Source organism: Saccostrea echinata, unplaced genomic scaffold (assembly GCF_033153115.1).
Source record: "Saccostrea echinata isolate AGI-Se365-2 ecotype Australia unplaced genomic scaffold, CSIRO_AGI_Sech_v1 ptg000054l, whole genome shotgun sequence".
NCBI classification, from domain to species: domain Eukaryota; kingdom Metazoa; phylum Mollusca; class Bivalvia; order Ostreida; family Ostreidae; genus Saccostrea; species Saccostrea echinata.
In genome coordinates, this window is record NW_026889803.1 from 47115434 (window position 1) to 47136517 (window position 21084).

Consider the following 21084-nt stretch of genomic DNA (forward strand, 5'->3'; position numbering starts at 1 on the left):
CAAGGTAGATGACTGAGACGTTAAGATTTTAGCTTTAAATCTCACTTTTGTAGAAAAAAAATTGCTTGACAAGCGGTAAATGTAAAGAACTAAGAGCGTTCATTGTACGTTAGGATGTCTTAAGATGTTCCTAAGTTACCGTCGAGCTACATCTTATGATATATCCTAAGTTGATCTTAGGATGTTCCTAACTTTCTTCCCAAGTCCTATCTTAGGAATAATCTTAGGACATAACTTAGGAAAGTTTCGTGAACATGCCTGCTGGACCCTTGGTTAGGCCAGTTGCCCGGGGACATTGGTCAACGTTAGGACAGGTGGTCTAGTGTCAATTGTTCCTTGATTTTATCCTGATTAATTGTGCAAATCATGGTAAATATATTGATTAAATAAATTGTTTAAATAATCAACTTAAATATATTGATTAGGTTTGTGTCCTAGTGGACAAGAAACAGATTATTTGTTCGGTTATTTGCACTGAAGAAATCCCGGGTGTAACCGGGTACGTGTCTACAGGAAAATATAGACCGCTCGGCTGGACACACGTTACAATAGGCTTCTATTAGGCGTCCTTCATGCATCAAATAATAGGACCTCCTACTACCTAACATAATTAAGCCACCATTAGGTATCGGGCACCAAGTTATAGGGCCTCTTACCACCTAATATAATTAGGCCTCTAAGACATCTAATGTTATTAGGACGCCATTAGGTGTCTTAGTAATAAAAAAATACCATAAGTATAAACGTTAAATAGGAAACATAAAATCAGTACATTTTGTAGGATCTCTGTATCAAGATGAACCAATAGATTGATAATGCGCAGAGAGAGTGGGATTTTCTTCTTGTTCCTCCTGGTTTTCAAACCTTCGAAAGCACACCGACATGTACTTTCCCCGAATTTCTTTATCCAGAAGACAAAATAGAATAAAATTCCCCAAAGCATGAGAACTATCACCAACACACTGTAGGTACAACAGATAATTAGGACCATTTTGGAGCTCATTTGAATTGGATATCACCATAAAGAACCGCAGTGTTCCCCAGAACCTCAACAGATACAATGGCAGCCAAATGTAACAGAAACGTTCGTCCTCCCTTCTTAATGAAGCCGGATTCATCACCATTCTACTCCAACGATAGGTCTGTTTTGTTTCTCTCTGGATTATAAATAAAATAAGCTTTGACAGAACATAAAATAATTTGTTTCAATAATGATTAATGTTTTATAATATGCGAAATATGAGAATTTGCAGTTAAAAATAAATTTTAAAATGCTTTGTTCAGTCGTTTTATTTAATAACTAGATATCATTGAGATGGTGGTCATCTCAAAGGGCCCCGCTTTCAGCAACAAACATGAAGAAGTAAAGTAGCTGAAAAGGGTTTATTTTGAAGAGGAACACTTCAGTACTATTAAGGGATGTGTTGTTTGAGTCTAAAGGGCTTCTTTGTCATCCTTGTTATAATAAAAAATGGCACGAAAATCACGAGTGCTCCATACCCTCTATCAAAAAGCGGCAAAAAAAAAAAAAATGTTGCATATCCTCTATGAAAACTGTTGCATATATATCAAAATATGGAAGGAAAATCACAAATGTTCTGTACCCTAAGTCAATTGGTAAAGTTTGAGGCTGACTGGACTTAAGAGAAAGAAATCATGCACCGAACAAAGATTTTAAACAGAGAGGCTATTTTTGACCTTGACCCTTGACCTAGAAAATTCGCTCAAGGTCACTGCACATCCATTGACCAGTGGTACTCTGAGAGTGAAGTGTGAGCCACATTGGATCAAAAGGAGAGAAGATATGCTCCAGACGAGGATTTTTCATATAATTCTGCTATGACCTTGACCTTAGACCTAGAAACAAGATTCAAGGTCACTGCACACTCTTTACCCAAAGGCACTCTGTGGGTGAACTATGAGCCAGATAGGACCAAGTAGAGAGAAAATATGCTCTGGACAAGAGTTTAAACAGAGAGGCTATTTTTGACCTTGACCCTTGACCTAGAAACTTCGGTCACTGCATATCCATTGACCAGTGGCACTCTGTGAGTGAAGTATGAGCCACACTGGACCAAGGGGAGAGAAGATATGCTCCGGACAAGGATTTTTCATATATATAATTCTGCTATGACCTTGACCTTAGACCTAGAAACATGGTTCAAGGTCACTGCACACCCTTTACCCAAAGACATTCTGTGGGTAAAGCATGAGCCAGATTGGGCCAAGGAGATAGAAGATATGCTCCGGACAAGAGATCTCGGACGGACAGACGGACAGACGGACGGACTGATCACTATAGGGCGCCCGCAGAGCGGGGCCCTAATAATAATTGTTGATCTCAATTCGATTTTATGTCGTATATAGGTTAGCTTACTTTTGAAAAAAAAATCTTTTTCATGTGTTCACATCAAGGTCAACACTACATACAACCATCATTTCTTTGGTACGTGTAACATTTACCTTATCATGATTACCATTTAAGGGAATCATTATATTAGGAGTAAAAGTACGTAAAAATATCAAAATCATTCAATTGAGAAACTAAGGGATACATACTTCAATGTAAGCAGTGATCTTCAAATGCATGAATACACCTAACGATAAAATGTAAGTCAAGAACTCCCACAATTTGCCGGCGAGAAGCATGACCTCTTTGTCGATTAGCTGAATGTCACTTCCATTGGTTTGGTTTAGTTTAATCCAACACCAAGGTCCCGTTGTAATATTGTAGCTTTCTCCTAGACGTTCAGTTACTAACATGACCACTGTTATAAAACCTAAAACGCAAACAAGTACCATACAGTAAGTACAGTAAATTTCTCATGTATTTTAATAAAAAAAATAAACCACAACTGCTTTTTTTCTATCGGTCGATTCATCAAAGCTTCCTTTTCAATAAATCTCTAAATCCAGTATCTCAAAACCCTATGACGCAAATATTTCTTAATTTTGTTAGCAGTTCGTATGAGGAAATTTTAGTAGGCCTATGGCTTTTAAGTAAATGTAAATGAGTGTGGTTTTGAATTAAAGTATAAGTGAAAAAGTTGTTTAGTCGAAAAATTCTTTTCAAAAACCTTTCTTAATATACTAGCTCATCATTTGATAACGACCTTATATATAATCACACAACCTTATAGATAATGCACACGCTTACTGGCGTACAATGAGCGTATCAGGCGAGCCGAAGTTTTCCGGGTTCTAGCACCGAGTTTAATATGAATGTTATCTTCGTATCGTGAAGTGTATCAGTGATACTCTAGTTTATCCAGCATTTCAGGTTATTCATTGAAACAAGTTAGCCTGATATCAAGCATCGGATGAGCTAGAAATCTATAAGGCGATAAATGACTTTATTGGGCCTAACAGTTGGAATAATCCAGCTATATCAAGTATTTCACAAGGCCAAAATAAAAAATAGGTTTGTTTCCCCTAACGCGACCGACCCACTCAAATCGTGCCGACTGAAAAGTTTTTTTAATAAGACTATTCAAATATTTATTTTTATTGTTTATCAACTTTATAAAATACAATTTCATCAAAATTCGTTTTTTTATCAGAATGGCGACATTTGTTTTACTCCCATTTGGCGCCCACAACATGTGGCCACAGAGGGTTATTTAGTGTTATAAAACAACGGCGATGTATCAATCTTAATATATATCAGTGTACATCTTTAACTTATTAGAATCCTAAACTCTTGAAACATTTCGTGAATTAAATATACCATGACTAAGGAGTGTTAAGATGGTATTTACAAATCTGTCTTCTAAAATTAACGTACGTAGTAAGCATGACAAGGCCTGCCTCATGAGCAGATGAGGGGCCCACTTTGTGTATGCATATCAATAAATTTCACTGCATTTCATTCGTTTTGATCTAAAAAACACTTCATGTATGATTCTATTTTTCACTAAATGTGTATAGGATCATAGGATTTGTAAATATATCTTTGAATAATTATTTCATCTTGATAAATATAATTCGGATGTCGTTTCTTCATTCCTTTTATTTATGGGGTAAACTTCGTGACTATAACATTAGATGTATGAAACTTTAATCATTTTAGATATGGTTTGGTTGAATTAAATATTGTTTATACAGGTACTCTCTTTTCAAATAGTGTTGAAATCTTTCAAGTTGGCTTATGGCACGGCTTCCTGAGACGTTCAGTGTATTTTTCTTTTCTTTAGTTGGGCCCTTGAAAATGGGTTGTTTCTTTGCTTTAAAATACCTTAAAAAATTGCTGGGTCGACAACATTTGAACACCTGCCTGGTGGAGGGCTCCTAATTTAGATTTTTTTCTCGGCACTTATGGCCATTGATCATACATGTAAAGCATCAGTAAGGGATCTTTATCGTTCCAACATCTACATGTATACTGTGACACTGCATGGCCCTACGTTTTTTTAAGGTCTCATTTGACTGACCAGTTTCCACGCCCAACGTCGGGACCTGTGACTTAGAATAAGCTCCTGAATAACGTCGTGACTCAAAACGAAACACTAAAATTACTGCGCCACGCGAGGCCCTTGACATTTTATCTGTGTAAGCACTCGAAGATGATAGTAGGTTTTAAAAAAATACTCGGGTGGCCGATGGTTGAGTATTTGCGAATCTTGTCTTTTTGTAAAAATTCAATTTCATTAAATTTAAAATTAAGTTCAAATGAATAATATTTGTGAATTGATTTACCATACATGTTAAATTTCATTTGTATGATATTCGGTTTAAAAATCGGTTTCTTCTGTTCTTTGTTATTTATACAGATATTATTCAATTTTCAGAATGTATTTTCAAAACTGTTGTCAGGAAAAAATTTTTTACCTACCTACCTACTCAACTTGAAATTTTAGGGTCGGGTTAGGGGAAACAAAGATATTTTTAATGATGGCCCAAAAGATTTAGAAAGCGTAGTCTGCTACAATGTATATTCAAACAAATGACTGGGGTCGCTTAGAACTTAAATACGCACGCACTTGTTTACAATTTCTCATCCTAGTAAGCGAGACAGTTTGAAATCACAAAGCATGTTGACTGACACACAAATGTTTCAGATTGGTAACCAAGTTGAGAGAGATCAGAAAAATCAGGTGGTATGAATTTGTGTGAATTAACTTAAGAAATAAATCTGTGTATACAGACTTACCTGGGATAAACCAGCCTATGACGTGATATAAAACTTTTAAGCAGGTGTTCCTATCCCAGTCATTTGTTGTTCTGACTAATAAAAATAGATGTACTGTAATAATAGAGGTCCAAGCAAAAGAAGACATGTTGGAAAACGTCGTCACAAAACTCTGGGCTTCACAAAGGGTGGTGTTCCGAGTATCTTCGTCGTGGGAGTACATATAATTGAAGGTCCCACATATGTATCCTAAGACTGTTATAATATCAGCAATTGTAAGGAAACTTAAAAGGTTTCTGAGCATGTAATGTAGGTTTTCCATTTTATACTGGGTCATTAACAGGCCTACTCCTCCAAGGAGGGATGCAAAACAACTGACCAAAGTTATCACAGAAATGTTTTCCCTGTCTTCCATATCACAAAGTTTGACGCAGAAAACGATAGGCTGTAAAAAACAGGATTTCCGTGTAGAATTAAAGTATAAGTCGCAGTAACTTTTATCAGTATGATAAAAAGAAGGCAGTAATTAAGTTTTTTGGTACACAGTATCTAGATTTATATATCGTTATCACTGACTGTGGGTCAAAAGTATATATATATATATATATATATATATATATATATATATATATATATATATATATATATATATATATATATATGATCGCCAGAGAATTGGTGCAACCAACTCAAATCGTAGTCAATCAGAAATCATTGGAGATTCTTTCTATCAAGTTTTCACTTATTTCTGAGCATATATTGCATATAAGAATTTTGTTTATATACCGTAACTTTAAAATTTTGATATTTTATTTTCATGCGAAATAAAAGTTTTATAATCATATACAAAACTATTAAAAGTGTCTGTGTTAATTTATTTTACAATTTTGTTGAAGTAATTATTTTCCCATCAATACTCCAACGATAGGTGCAGACCTATCACATGTCAAGAGACTTTAGACAGGTTTTTGAATTTCCTACATGTATGGGTGTTGGTCGCTCTTGTCCTGTGCTGTTGTACCAGCAGGTTGTATTGGAATTAATATCCTTTGGGAGTCATGGTATGTTTGACTTTTTGTTTGGTATTTATCTTGGAAGTATAAGTATTGTTTCAGGATGAGATTTCTGCATTTCTACATGTATATTTCCATTAATTGAAAACTTGCATGTTTCTTTCTTTTATCTGAGCAGCACGGCACTTTATTACAAAAATCATTAGAATTAAGTTATAGCCTAAATTCCATAATTTTGGTAAATTGTTTGTTAAATGTGAGTTGTTATGAATTGTAAATAATTTTTATTTCATTGCTAAACTTTTATGATTAAATAGGTTTAGACGAGATCACTTTTTACATTAAAAAAAATGGAGGCGTGCAAAGCGAGGACAATCCCCCGCTCTGGGACAAAATATTTTTCAATTCTAAAATCTAAAAGTTATTCAATAAAATAAATGAATCAAATGTTTTAAAGGTGACATTAATGGCAAGAATTTTTTGAAAAATGAAACTTTTCGTGAACTTTGAAAGTTGCGAAATATATTGTCTCAGAGTTAGGGATTGTCCTCGCCTCGTACGCCCCCATTCTTTTTAAGTGTTAAAACTATCGCGGCTAGAACGAAGACTAGAAGTATTATAAGATACGTATTATTTAGTGATAAGATATTTTATGATCGGTGTTATGTATTATTATATGAACACTTGAGTATTGTGGATATTTCCAAGGTTTTGTGTATTGATTTTGCGGGGCCAGACATAAATTTGTTTATTTGTGTATTTTAATTGATGAGTGTGTTGAACTTATAACAACCTGTGCTGTCGTTTTTTTTTTTTTTTCGTTTTTTTTTTTACACAATCGTGGTTTACAGATATAAAACAATTATTATTTACATGTATGTCATTCATAATAGTACTTTAGGCAAGAGCAATAACCCTGCCAAAGAACGTAAATGAGGATATACGTCGTACGTATTATGGTCCTACATGTTGCTTGAAGTGATAAGATTCTTATTCATTGCCAAGTAGGAAAGCTTTGGTATCTGCTTGAAACTGTTAACTTGCAATTGTCATCTTAAATAATTAGTGTCCTATTCTACAATTTTTATGTCTTCTTAAACCTTTGGACAGAAATCTGTTATTATAAAGAAACAACATTTCGTAAGAAAAGAATATCCATTTTTCTGAAGTTCTCTGCCAAAATATATGAAATATAAAACTGATTTCCCTATTTGTAATATTTACATTTGCTGTCTTTTTCTACAAAGCCAACTGTGAAATTGATTTGAAAGTCATTTTTGTGTATACTCACGCGTAGAAATATACATGGTGAAACTCGCGCTAAAGTGACGTCACAATGAGGCTACAGAGACGTAAATAAAAATGTAACGATATAGGGCAGCAAAAAATTCATATATTGAGTATATTATTGGTGCTTTTAATCTTGTAAAATGTAAACATAAAGAATGCTTTTAAGTTTTGTGTGAATTATTGGTGTGTAAATCACACAGACTTGCACGTAGGCATATTTTTCATGAAGCGCTAGCGCGCTTCATGAAATATGCCTCGTGACAAGTCTGTGTGATATACACACCAATTACTCGCACAAAACTTAAAAACATTTCTTAATTGTTTCGACTAAAAAACTTATTTTCAGTCATAAAAATAATAAGCAATGTCAATAAAAGTGTATATATATATATATATATATATATATATATATATATATATATATATATATATATATATGAAATATATGGAGATAACGAACAGTATTCAAACTCAAAAGTCCATTAAACATTACAAAATAGGAGCAGAGCAAACACGGACCTCCAAAACATCAGAGGTGGGATCAGGTGAGCATCCCCTGCCGACGGGTCACACCCGCAGTGTGCTCCTTGTCATGATAACGGAAAAATCCGTCGACAATTCAGTGTGTAAATAATGGCCTAACAATTAGTATGAAAAACGTCAGTCAGCATTTGACTCAATGATAAATTGTATTTGCTGACAAGGTCATTGTATCGACCATAGAACTTACGAAATGATGACTTTAAATGATACTGCTGATATTCTTGTTTCATCAACTTGTTTGTCAATAATTTACCTCGTTTTAGAAATTGTACATACGTAAAGCACGCTCTTGCGTATCGAATCAAGTGAGAGATATAAACCCCGTACGCAGGTGATGAAGGTATATATTACTGCATAAGTAAGGGAAATTGACAATTGAAAAGTTAAAGTCATCACGTTTAACATAAAGCTTGGTTGTTAGATTTCCATTAACGTCTTTTTCAAGTAAAATATCCAAATATGAAACAGATGTGTCAGACTCTGTGGTATCTTTTATCTCAAGCTCACCGGGATATATCGTATCGACAGAAGAATGGAAATATATTTATTTGTAAGTTTTATACATAAGAGAGATAAAAAAATTTGAAAAAAATAACTCCTGAAAAAAATTCTTTTCATGTTTATGCATGAATTTAATTTCCAAAAGCTGTCACTTCTTAATAATATCTTTTTAGTCAATTTTCAACATGAACTAACAAAAGGCAATTTAATAAACAAACGGAACAGCCGTTTTTCTTCACTACCTCTCAGTATACAATGTGCTCTGATAACCGTCTGATTCTGCATTCAATAATTCATACTTTTTTCGCGTTTTGCAAAAGTCACCAATCATTTCAAGATACTTTTTTCTGATATTTTTGTCAAGTAGACAAAACAAGATAAAGTTTCCCAATGCTTGAGCACTGTCACCTGCACACTGGAAATACATGAAAAGGGTATCTGCAAAAATTATCTCGTCGGATTGTACATCAGCTACTGCAAAAAAGAATCTTATTGTTCCCCAAAAGCGAAGTAAATACAGAACGAGCCACGTGAAACAGAATCGTTCATCTTCGTTTGTCAGGTTAGCGCCATCTACATCACTCCAACAATAGCTTCTATTTTTCTGTCTCTGCAAAGTATTTTCTAAAATTACATTGCATTAAAATTTACCCGCAGAAAAATCATTATCAACAATTTTCAAAACCATATTTATAACAGACTTCCACAGAGGTTCAATGTAAAGCAACGAGCATAAAAGTTATCCACTTTATTAATTAAGAACAGCAACTCCCATCATAAAAATAAAATTTTACCTCAAAGTAAGTGTTTATCTTCAGTAACATATACATCGAAAATGACAGGACATAAGTCATAAGTTCCCATAGTTTTCCAGACATTAATAGCGACACTATGCCTGAAGTCCGGGTTCCATTGCTGTGTTCGACCTTGACCCAACACCACAGACCAGTGACCGTTAGACGTCCATGGACGTCTCGCCCAAGCTTGTCCAAGACCAGAAAACAAATGCTGATAATAGCTACAACCAGAAAAATCGAATATTATGAGCGGTTTTCGAAATCTAATAAAGAATCCAAAATATTTTTCGTGAGACAACTCTAATATTTTTTATATTATACTTAGATATCTTTTTATATTAATCACGACACCTTTCCATGGCTAGTAACTCCTCTTTGAAGGTGAAATTCTTTCAAGATAAATCGAAGAAACTTAAAACTCTTTAGAAATACTCATTGAATTTTCCTTATATAATATCTAATAACTTCTTTGGGAAGCCATAAAACATATTTTTGACTTCTCATTTCATTTAATAAAAAAAATGAAAGGATTATTTATATGTTAGCAAAGAAGTAGCGTTTAATAAGTTGAATTGCTATTCAATATCGCAGCATCATGCAATCCTCAAAAGTCAATATATATACTTTTAAAAACCATCCGAGAATCCAGACAATGTGTATAGAAGAAGAGGTCAACCTGGACCTCTGAAAGGCAAAAAGGGGTATTTTCAAGTCTCGTATGATATCAAAATATAAACGCCTCTGAAAATTAAAAAAAATACCAATTTCATAGTGTAATTGTATCTATACGACAAGGTTTTATATACATGTACATGGTGTCGTCACGCCATGTAGGAAGACAATGTATTTTGGAAAAAGAAATCCATACTAAAATCCAATGATAAAGGAGATATCAAAATGTAAATAAAAAAAGAAAGAGCTGCATGGTTGAAGCTAGTAAATATTGCACAATAGATGAAGACAATATAGCAATGAAAACCGTACCTGGTACAACCCATCCTAATATATAATACACGATCTTCAGAAGGCGATTCCTTTCAAAGTCTTGTTGTCTTCGTATAGCCAAAAATAAATGAACTGCAATGATGGATGTCCAAGCAAACGAACTAAGGCTGGCAAATGTGGTGACAAAACTCTGTGCTTTGCATATCGGATCTGTCGAGTTCTTCTGGGAGTCGTCCAGTCTGAGAAAATTAGCAGTACCAACTATATATCCAAATGCTGAAAAAATGTCAGCAACTGTAAGGAAAACCAGAATTTTTCTGACCGGGCTTTGGAATTCTGGTATCTTGTTGTAGGTAAGCAAGAGTGCAAATCCTCCAGTAAGCGAAAGAGAAGCACTAAGCAGAGTAATGGCCGCCGCTAAAGGTATACAATGTCTAGATAGAATCATACTGTTCCTTGTTGTTAAAAGATACAAGTGAAGTATTTTTTGTGATTTGGTAGATAAACATTGATTTTGTAATCTTTAAGTAAAGATACATGTATGATCATTTATTTACATTTAAAGGGCACATATCAGCTTCCTTATTTATCAAGATAATTTTTTTTAAACTATGAAATGTCATTAAGATCAATGACGTTAAATATGGTACATTTTGAGTGATATAATTTTATAATCTAAAACAATGTTTTTAAATTCACAATAGTACAAACTAGAACTGTCCAAAAATGGACAAATACCCCCCGCTTTGTTTTTCAGAGAAGGTGCCAAGTCACTAACACTAGTATTTGATGGATCTAAGAAGTGTTCACAATTTGTTTAAACATTTAGAATTTACCTGTAATTGCTCATTATATTTTTTAATGAATGAAACTAAGTCGCAACCTAATAAAACATCAATACTAATAATATCATTGTTTTTTATTACATTGAAAAAAAAAATTCAAGTATTTCTCGACTGGAAAGTATGAATGCATTATTTATTCATTTTTTCTACAGTGACTATAGGTCAAGATCATGACACACCCTGAGGTCATAAGCAATCTTCGTGTGAAGTGGAAACGCCCAACATCCCAACATTATTCTTCATAAAAAAGATACGGACCGGACACGAATTATCAACTTTTTCTTCAGTGATCTTGAACTTGCCCAAATGATCTTGGATCAAGGTCATTACACACACTCTGGTCATAAACAATGTTTGTGAAAATTGGGAACACTCCGAGTTTATCCATAAGAAAGATATGGACCGGACACGAAGGGTGAACTTTTTCTTTCAGTGACCTTGAACATGCCCAAATGACATTGGGTCAAGGTCATGACACACCCTCAGGTCATGATCAATCTTTGTGTGAAGTAGTAGATTCTAATGTGCCCCCGTACGAAAGATATGGACATGTCCGTTTGCACAGACAGCTAGACAGACAGACGGAAATGGTGATTCCTATATAACCCCAAACCTTGTTTGCGTAGGTATAATTATAAGTTATAGATGATGAAAAAAGTGTAATAAATAGTGTAATAAAAGTACATTCCATCTTACATGCATGGAGAATTAAATAGTGAAATACATCCGAATTAATTCAGTATAATAATATTTGATGTTGTAAGTAGATAAAACTGGGTAATCTCCCTTCGCATACACTTTACATGACAAGGTGATTTAGGTCAGAATCTGTGATTTCTCTTTTCGGCTTGTATTCATTTCTGTATAAGCATCCATCACTGACATTTACTTAGTTGTATTTCCGCATCCTGTATATTTCTCTAACATTAAACAAAGCTAATTACTGGCGCACTCTATCTGGCTTCATCCAGTAAATTCAAAGTTTACAACATGAATGCTCTTTTTTCTGTTCTGTGAGCAATTTCGCGTGTTCTTTATACCTACACCTTTCTATTCACGTATTTCTACTGATCAATTCAGAGATTGCTTTAAAATACATCCAGCATATCTAGTTACTAAATATTCTCCTATTGGGCCAACTTTACATGTAAAATAATGTTTGCTTGCCCTCTCCCGACTCAGAATGAGAAAATTGAGTCGGTAGGTAGGTGAGGAAAAGAAAATTTCAAAATCAATGCAGAATTTTCAAAATATATTTTCCGGAATACATAAAAAAGAAATACGTTTAAATCAAATGACCTAAAATTTTACTTTCTATTCATATCTATACACATGTAAACAATCTACAATACGACCAAAGTTCATTCCGAAATTCATTATACCTTCTGAGATATCCTGAAATAAATTCCAAAATGAACCTTTTTTTTACTCGAAATTAGGCCCTGGTCATTTACACTTATTGTAAAGTGGGAACGACGGGACAAATTTTCCTCGAAATTTATTTGGTTATTTGCACTCAATCTCTACAATTTTTTGTCATTTAATCATATGGTTTTACTACTAGTAAGTTACCAACAACATTTAAGCAGTCTAATTCTTAAAAAAATCTTGTAGTATATAATTATTCATTCCGGGAAAATTTCGTTCAATCATAGCTCTTTATACATTTAAGGAATGAATTTAATAGCTACCCAATTTATACGGTATAAAGTGGGTTTGGGGAGGTTACGCTTTATAAATCGTGTAAAAAAATGATTGCTCTTAAAAAATGACTTCAAAATGTACAAACAACAAGCAAATTCATAGAATTGTGGTCCCCCGCTTTCGGTGTCTTATTGGATGGGATGCCATTATTTATGTCTTATTGTAACTGTCTTGTTAGTGGGTCTTGTCGTCATACAAAAAAATTATTGAATTAATAATAGTAATGGCAAAGATCATAGCTTCTCAAAACTATTCAAACTTGAAGGTCAAAGTCATGAAGTCAAATATCATAATACATCCGAAAGGTCTTGTCACAAGTAATGCAGATGTAAAAAAAAAAAAATAAAAATATGAAGCCCTGTCTCTTATGGGGCATAAAGGTTATGGTCGAAGTTAAATTTTTTTTATAAGAAGGTCAAACTTCTAGGTCAAGGTCATAAAATAAAAAAATGATATACCTTTTTGAAAGGTGTTGATATAGGCAATGTGATGTAGAAATAGCCCTATCTTCTCTCATTCAAAATTATTACAAATGTAAAATTAATTTGAAAAAAAAGACTGTAGGTTAAACATTAAGGTCAGGGCCACGAAGTAAAAAATCAGAGTTTACAATCGGAAAGGTTGCACATGTCAAATGTAAATCCCATATCTATTCTCAATCAAAATTTATCAGCAATGTTAAAATTTTAGAAAATTATGTCAACCTCAAGGTCCTGGGGTTAAAATCATAGAACATTTGGAAATGCTTGTCACAGATAATGCACGTGTCAAATAAGAATGCTCTATCTTCGCTCCTTCAAAAGTTAGCAACACTGATAAAATGTTTGAAAATAAGGTCAAAGCCACGGGCTCAAATATCAAAGCACATTCGGAAACATTTTGCCACAGGTATACCACTTGTCAAATACAAACGCCGTATCATAGGTCAATCAGAAGTAATCACCAGTGTTAAAATTTTTGAAAATTAGGTCAAACGTGAAGGTCACACGTGAATGTCAACTTCAGGTCAAGGGGTCAACCATCATAGCATGTTCGGAATTGTCTTATCACAGGTAATGCACCTGTCAAAAATGAAAGCCGTATCTTTTCTCCATCAAAAATTATAAGCAAAGATAAAATTTTTGAAAAGTAGTTCAAACTTCAAAGTCAAGGTCACAGGGTTAAAAGTCAAAGTATATTTAAAAAGATCTTGTCTCAGATAATATACATGAATAACATGAAAGCCCTATCTTTTCTAATTCAGATTTTATGACCAATTTAAAGAAATGTTAAAATTTTTAAAAAGTAGATCAAACTTAATGGTCAAGGTCAAAGGGTCATAAAAAGCGTAGTATATCTGGAAAGGTCTTGTCAGAGATAATGTACATGTGAAATATGAAAGCTTTACTTCTTCTCAATCAAAAGTTATAAGCAAAAATTATTTTTTTAAAAAGTAAGTCAAACTTCAAGGTCAAAGTCATGGGTAAAAAGTCATAGTATATTTAGAAAGTCCTTGTCTTATGTAATATGCATGTATAATATGAAAGCCATATCTTTTCCCATTTAAAAGTTAGGAAAAATTTAAAGTAATGTTAAAATTTTGAAAAGTAAGTCAAACTTCAAGGTCAACGTCACGGGGTAAAAAATCATAGTATATTTGGAAAGGTCTTGTCACAGGTAATGTACATGTGAAATATGAAAGCCCTATCTTTTCTCATTCAAAAGTTATGACCAAGGTTAAAGTTTTTGTGACAGACTGACAGACGGACAGCTAGACACACTGACAGACAGACAGACGAATGAGATTTAATGTCCCCTCGCTTTCGCGAAAGCGGGGGACAATAATGCACTATTTCTTAGCTAATTTCCGTTAATAATACCTGATCTATTGACAGTCTCGTAGTAGTCTCGCTTTATTTAGTCTCCACAGAGTTATCGAGAACTCACCAGGCATTATAATTTACTGAACAACGAAGAATAAATGATTCCGAACACATTCGACTGAGGGCGCTTACCGAAAGTTCGAATTGTTTTCTTTTATGTCGTCTGCCAAAGTTAATATTTTTCTGCAGTCTTTATGTCATGTTCCGTCAAAGGAGAAGATATTATTGGCTCCAGTTGTATTATTCCTATACTGCTCCACTTAAGACACGATGACTAAAAATGCAGTTATGGGAGAACAAGGTCAATACAGTCCATCAAAATGAATATTAAATTATAATTAGGTAACAAAGAATACATATCTAGTTTTCAATTATGTCCCCACTAAAATAAATATTAATTCAAGTAACAAAAAAGCATATCTAATTTTAATTTTTCTCCTTTGAAACCGTGAAATGATTGATTGATTGTATGTTGTTTAACGTCCCATTCGAGAATTTTTCACTCATATAGAGACGTCACCATATGCCGGTGAAGGGCTTCAAATTTTGACCTTTACTCGGCACTTAGGGCCATTGAGCAGTGAGGGATCTTTATCGTGCCAACGTCTGCCGTGACACGGGGCCTCGGAAACCGTGCGATGAAAAATCTTGTTTACAAGAACACCTTTTCTAAAAGCCACAAGTATTTTATTTAGCGTTCTAAAAATAATGCTTTTCTGAAGTGAGCAAATAATTTGGGGGGGGGGGGGGGTGAAATCTTCTTGACCTTATATCAACAAGCATTTCAATATAGAAAATCAAAGTACTGAAAATACTGAACCAAGGTGACGTATGACTTTTAAAATAAGTAGACATTAACCCGTGAACGCATGGGTTAAGGCGTAAATCAATTGGCCAAATGTTATATCAAAGTCAAGGCATTTAAAGGAAATCATAACAATGATCATTATTAGGTGGGTTTTTGTTGTTATTTTTTGGAGGAGGAAGTTGCATGTTGTATACATACTAAAATCATACAGATCATATTAATTTTGTGTACCGGAAACGATATAACATAAGTACTTTATCGATTTTTTTCGTTTTAATTTACCATTCAAATACTTTTGAGTTAAAAAAAAAATAATCGTAATTCGCAGTCTGCGTTTTGTCGGACCCAAGGCAAGAGCCAAAATTATTTGCCTCAGACAGTGAGACCAAAGACACCTAGAGAAACAAGTCAGTAAGTTTTGTTATACCTTTTACTTTATATTATGACGTATCTTGCGCTGGCTTCCATGTTTACGATTAAGATGACAAAATTTTGGTTTAAATTTAGTTTACTCGTACTGCGGATTTAACTCGGTGAATTCCGAAAATGTCGTACATCAACTACATGTATATAGTTAAATCGCCTAGTCTCAGTAATATAATCCAATATCTAATCGACCATTCCAACATCTCATCAAACGGTCCAACATCGATTTTTTCACCCCTCAGTAAACCATTAGAAATGAGGAAACAATTTTAAGGTATAGAATAATATAATCCATACAAATTCATCATGCGCGGTGTTTTTGTGATTACCTACAGAAAATGAATCAGTAAAATATCTACACTATAAAGAATACCGATAAAAAAAAATACGATACTTTGTCGTTTGTTTTAGTTCATATACATATATAAGCATTGAACAATTAAATCTACCTCTCTCAAAACTCTAAAAATTAATTTCTTTCTTGAAAGCAAAGGGTTTTCAGTTAACTCTTGGGTGAGGAAATTGCATTTCAGTTGCGGAACCAAATTGGGGAAGGAAGTTCAGAACTCCCTCTTCAAGGTTTTCAGACCTAAGAAATTTATATGGTTAAGTAACCAAAAAAAAAAATGCCCCACCCCAGCAAAAAAAAAAAAAAAAAAAAAAAAAAAAAAAAAAAAAAAAAAAATCACAAAGCCCATCGTAAGATAGTATGTAGAAAAGCGGATTGTCCTTGAGAAGAGACTCCCTCCCACTGCAATCCCCTTTTGTGTCGCCTGCAAGCAAAGGAACACTTACGGATCACTTAAGGGGGCCGACTGGGGTTTTCATTGCGCAATACTTCACGTAGCATAGTAAAATAAAGCGTATTTACTCTTTTAAAGCATTTATTTTTACATAATTTATAAAAATTAACAAAATTAAGAAATCTCAGGTTAAAAAAATCTAATTACGCTTTTAAAAAACTGATTTTTTAAATCGATTTTTCAAGTGATGGGTAGATAGACGTCGTAATGGTGTGTTTTTTACGTTATGAATAATCGGAGTTCTTAAAGAAGGGTCATTAATTATGTCATAAAATAAAATGTATAAAATAGATGCTTTTGAAATTTTAAACATAGGAAATTGAGAATCTCACAATCACTTTTATTATTTTTCATATAAATCTGTGATATCTGTCATGTTTTGTAGTGCTCCATAAAAACAGGAAAATATCATGAATTTTGACATTTTGAGATGCCCCCTCTGGAAACCAGACGGTAGAATTTAGTGTTTCTTGCAGAAAATGTACAATATAGTATTACTCATCAAATACTATAATTTGAGCAAAAAGTCTAAGTAGCATTTGTATAATTTGCTCCAAAGTGCGAAAAAATAGTATTTTCCTCTATAATCCATTAGTAATTGTAACTGTATTTTGAGATGGTCCCTTAAAAGTTACCAGACGGTAGATTTTCACTAAACTTGGCATGTATACTGAAGTCAATGTAAGGAACATATGGTATAAAATTAAAGAGTTTCTCTATAGTAGTTTTCACACAATAAAACCCCAGTCGGCTCCCTTAACCCGACGTCAATTTGTCCGTCTGTTACACCTTATATAACGGGAATAGTAAGAGATATGGATTTGATATTTTGCCCGGCACAATGACTTTTGTTAGATACCATGGTTACTGATCTCCTAACCCTTGAAAGTGAACTTTTACCTACTTTTAAAAAATAGTTCAAAGTGCCGACAAACAGCATAATTTTGACATTTAAAATGTAGGATTATGCATCTGACATGTATAGAAGAAGAAGTCAGAAAATGTTTTTTAAATTTTAGATGACTGTAAGCTATGTGCACTAGCTGATCGCAGTCAATTACAGGGTCTAAACTTTGCCGTAAAAGTACTTTAGGCTGATTTTTCAAGGAAAGACTAATTCTTGGTTTGGGAATGAGGCAACAACTACGATAAAATGTAAAGAAGACATGCTTCAGAGAGATAATTCTTACAGAGACTGGATTTACTTTAATTTTGTTCACCTTACGTGTTACATGTATTGTTGCAGTGGAGGAATAGAAATAATGAAATGGGTTAAAAATGTATAATAAAAGTAATGAACAAATAAAATTTAAGAATTTTTCACAGTTACGAAGCTTATGACTAAGAATGCATAAACACTGTCAGGGCCTGAGAGTGAATACTTATTTTGAGCCCTAACCATACATCACACATGTAGTAAGGTTTACATTTTAAAATTTTAATGTTGAATTTTTATGTAAATTTGGTAAATAAAAAAAAGCTGTAATCTTGCATTAATCATGCAAATTCATCAAACACCTTTGGAATTTCTGAGTAATTCAATGAAAAGAGGATAACTATGGATGTTCATGGCCAGTTTGTGTCTGCAGAGAAAGCCAGTTACATAAATTACAACAATAACGTACATTTGAATTGTTTTTTCTCCATTTTCTCATCATCACAGCCAATTTAATGGAGTGTCAGAGTTGTCCAACACCTCCCTAGATGCTTATAACATTTGGACTTCCCTGTGTTACAACACAGCTTTTAGATAAACTTCTGCACAGCTGCTTGCAGACAATTACCTGGGCGTTATTTGGAACATAAATTGACTAGATACAGATTTTATTATCAACCTAATATTTAACAGTATCTGAAAATTATGTTATTCTTTGATGATTAAAGTGTTATAGAATAATAACATAATGGTCTTAGACTTGTGAACTCTTTTTTGCTTGTTGTGAAGAGCAATGCATAAAATCTCCACAGATACAAAATTGGTTGCCATACTTAGTCTATTAATGATGAAATTCTGCTTCAAAATAAGCAAAAAAAAACTTCTTTCAGAGTGTTCTGCTTGTATTTTTGGCTGCATTAATTAAGGGGGATAAATGCATCATATCTCCAGCAATAAGCGGAATTAGATCACCAGACTTATGGATATTGGTGACACTTATCTAAGGAATCTCAGATACAAAAATGAAAAAAATCTGACAACTTAGAAGGTCCTATACGAGATATCACACCGGTAACTGACCAATCAAAATGAACTTAGTCAATTGTAGTTCCTTATGTAATATATTTTTTTTGGTTGTGAGAAAATTTTATATTTTTCCTTATTCTATTTGGCATCTGCGCATAAGATATTTTATGTACTTTGTTAAATGTTGAAGATTTTTGAAAGGGACAATTTCATTCAGGGCATAGGAGGCCACTTCCTGGGGTACACACAAGATGTTTACAAACACATTGAAAACACGTGGTTTTGAAGGTATTTCTGTCTGAAGATGGAACAAATCAGAAAATGTCGTGTAGGTACTCTGTTTTTTAGTGTCAGCTAAAGTGACAGTAACGTTTAACACTTCCTACTTAATATTTTTTCATGAATTCAAATATACCTGACTTTTAAAGATTAAAAAAAAATTCTATACTCTATTCTAGAATAATATAGTGAAAACAATTTCGGGTGTGATACCGTAAAGCTTGGCCATAAGTTTTGAACGGTTAGCGCTGGCTTTCTTTCTTCACATGTGTTTATCTTGTGACGAGAACTTTGCCTAGGAACCAACATATTTGACCTCATTACCTTGACCTTGGAGTTTGACGTACTTTATAAAACTTTAATCTTGGTCATAACTTTTGAACAGTTAATGCTAGAGCTTTCATATTTCAAATGTATTCTGCTTGTGACAAGACTTCCCGTAGGTACCAACTTTTGTGACCTTTTGATCTTGACCTAAGAGTTTGACCTATTATTGAGACTTTATCTTGTTATAACTTTTGAACAGTTGGTGCCAGGGCTTTCATATTTCAAATGTATATTTCTTGAGACAAATCTCTCCCTTGGGTACCAACATTGGTGACTTTTCGACTTGGAGTTTGATCTACTTTTGAAAAAAAAAAAAAAACTTTAACCTTGGCCGTAGCTTTTGAATTACTTTCATTTTGCTTCTGACACGATCATCCCTTGGGTACCGACAATTTTGACCTTTATATTGGATTTTTATTTACTTTTGAAAAGTTATAACCTTTGCCATATCGCTTGAACGGTTGGTGCTATGTAGCAACCGCTAATAATAAAACGCCGCTTAATGATATAAATATCATTAAGCGTTGCAGTGCAATTAAAAGTTGATATTCTCAACCGCTTAATGATATAATTCTTTCATTAAGTGGCGATTTAGCATTAGTGGTTGAGAATGTCAACTATTAATGCAATAATTCATGGCATTAAGCAGTGGAATTGCAACGCTAAATGATATTTCTATCATTAAGCGTCGTTTTATCATTAGCGGTTGCTACATTGCTAGTGATTTCATATTCTACAAGAGTGTTCAATTGATCTGCAAAACTTCCTATCTTGAAAACTGTAGGAGGATTATTTCGGCAAATGATAATACCCTATAAGCAATATTTTGTATAAAAATAACTAAGATAAACAACTGGTATTTTTCTCATTAATTGTTAAAATCAAAATCAAAGAACCATGCACATATCTAATATATGTACAATTGATCTGCAGAATAAAAACTTCCTGTCTAGAAAACTGCAGGAGGAGTTTCCCGGACAAATTATGAAACCTATTAACAATATTTTGCATAAAATGACCAAGTTTAACAACTAGTATTTTTCTCATAATTATCAACAATCAAAATTCAAGTACCATGCACATCTCTGATATGTACAACTGATCTGCAAAACTAAAAATTTCCTTTTCGAAAACTGTAGGAGGAGCTACCTGGATAATGGTGTACCCTATACACTATATTATGCATAAAAATAACTAAAATCAACAGGTTGTATTTTCTAATTAACTACAAAAAATCAAAACCGAAGTACCATACACATTTCTGATATATGTATAATCTATCTACAAAATATACACTTATCCTAAAATTGCACCCTTTTGGCAGTCGCCCAGCCGCCAAATTTCTCCATTTCAAGGACCGCAAAAACTTTAACCTTGCCCATAACTTTTGATTGGTTAGAGCTATGGCTTTCATATTATATATGACTGTGCATTCCTTTCTGTTGGTACCATCATACATGAATCCTCGACTTTTGAGTTTGACCCACTTTTGCAACATTTTACCAAATTTTAAAGGATAATGGAAATGGCTCGCAGTTCTTTTATATGTTAAAGATAAAATAAATCCAAAGAAAAAAACCGCATCAAAATCTGTGCACAATTAACGGTGATATCAGGTAAACCCCCCAATT

General features: G+C 33.5%; 2 protein-coding genes across 2 annotated transcripts; both read right to left on the reverse strand.

Moving 5' to 3' along the window:
- Nucleotides 1-791: 791 nt before the first annotated feature.
- On the reverse strand, nt 792-5543 carry LOC133204958 (G-protein coupled receptor 157-like). Its single transcript, XM_061340699.1, has 3 exons — nt 5150-5543; nt 2560-2780; nt 792-1157 (listed from the first exon to the last, which is right to left on the reverse strand). The coding sequence occupies exons 1-3, from the start codon at nt 5541-5543 to the stop codon at nt 792-794; spliced, it is 981 nt and encodes a 326-aa protein (XP_061196683.1).
- Nucleotides 5544-8595: 3052 nt separating this feature from the next.
- Nucleotides 8596-10665, reverse strand: LOC133204959 (G-protein coupled receptor 157-like). The gene is made up of 3 exons (XM_061340700.1): nt 10257-10665; nt 9270-9493; nt 8596-9085 (listed from the first exon to the last, which is right to left on the reverse strand). Exons 1-3 carry the CDS (start codon nt 10663-10665, stop codon nt 8714-8716), a joined length of 1005 nt encoding a protein of 334 aa, XP_061196684.1. The 3' UTR covers nt 8596-8713.
- Between the last annotated feature and the right edge of the window lie 10419 nt (nt 10666-21084).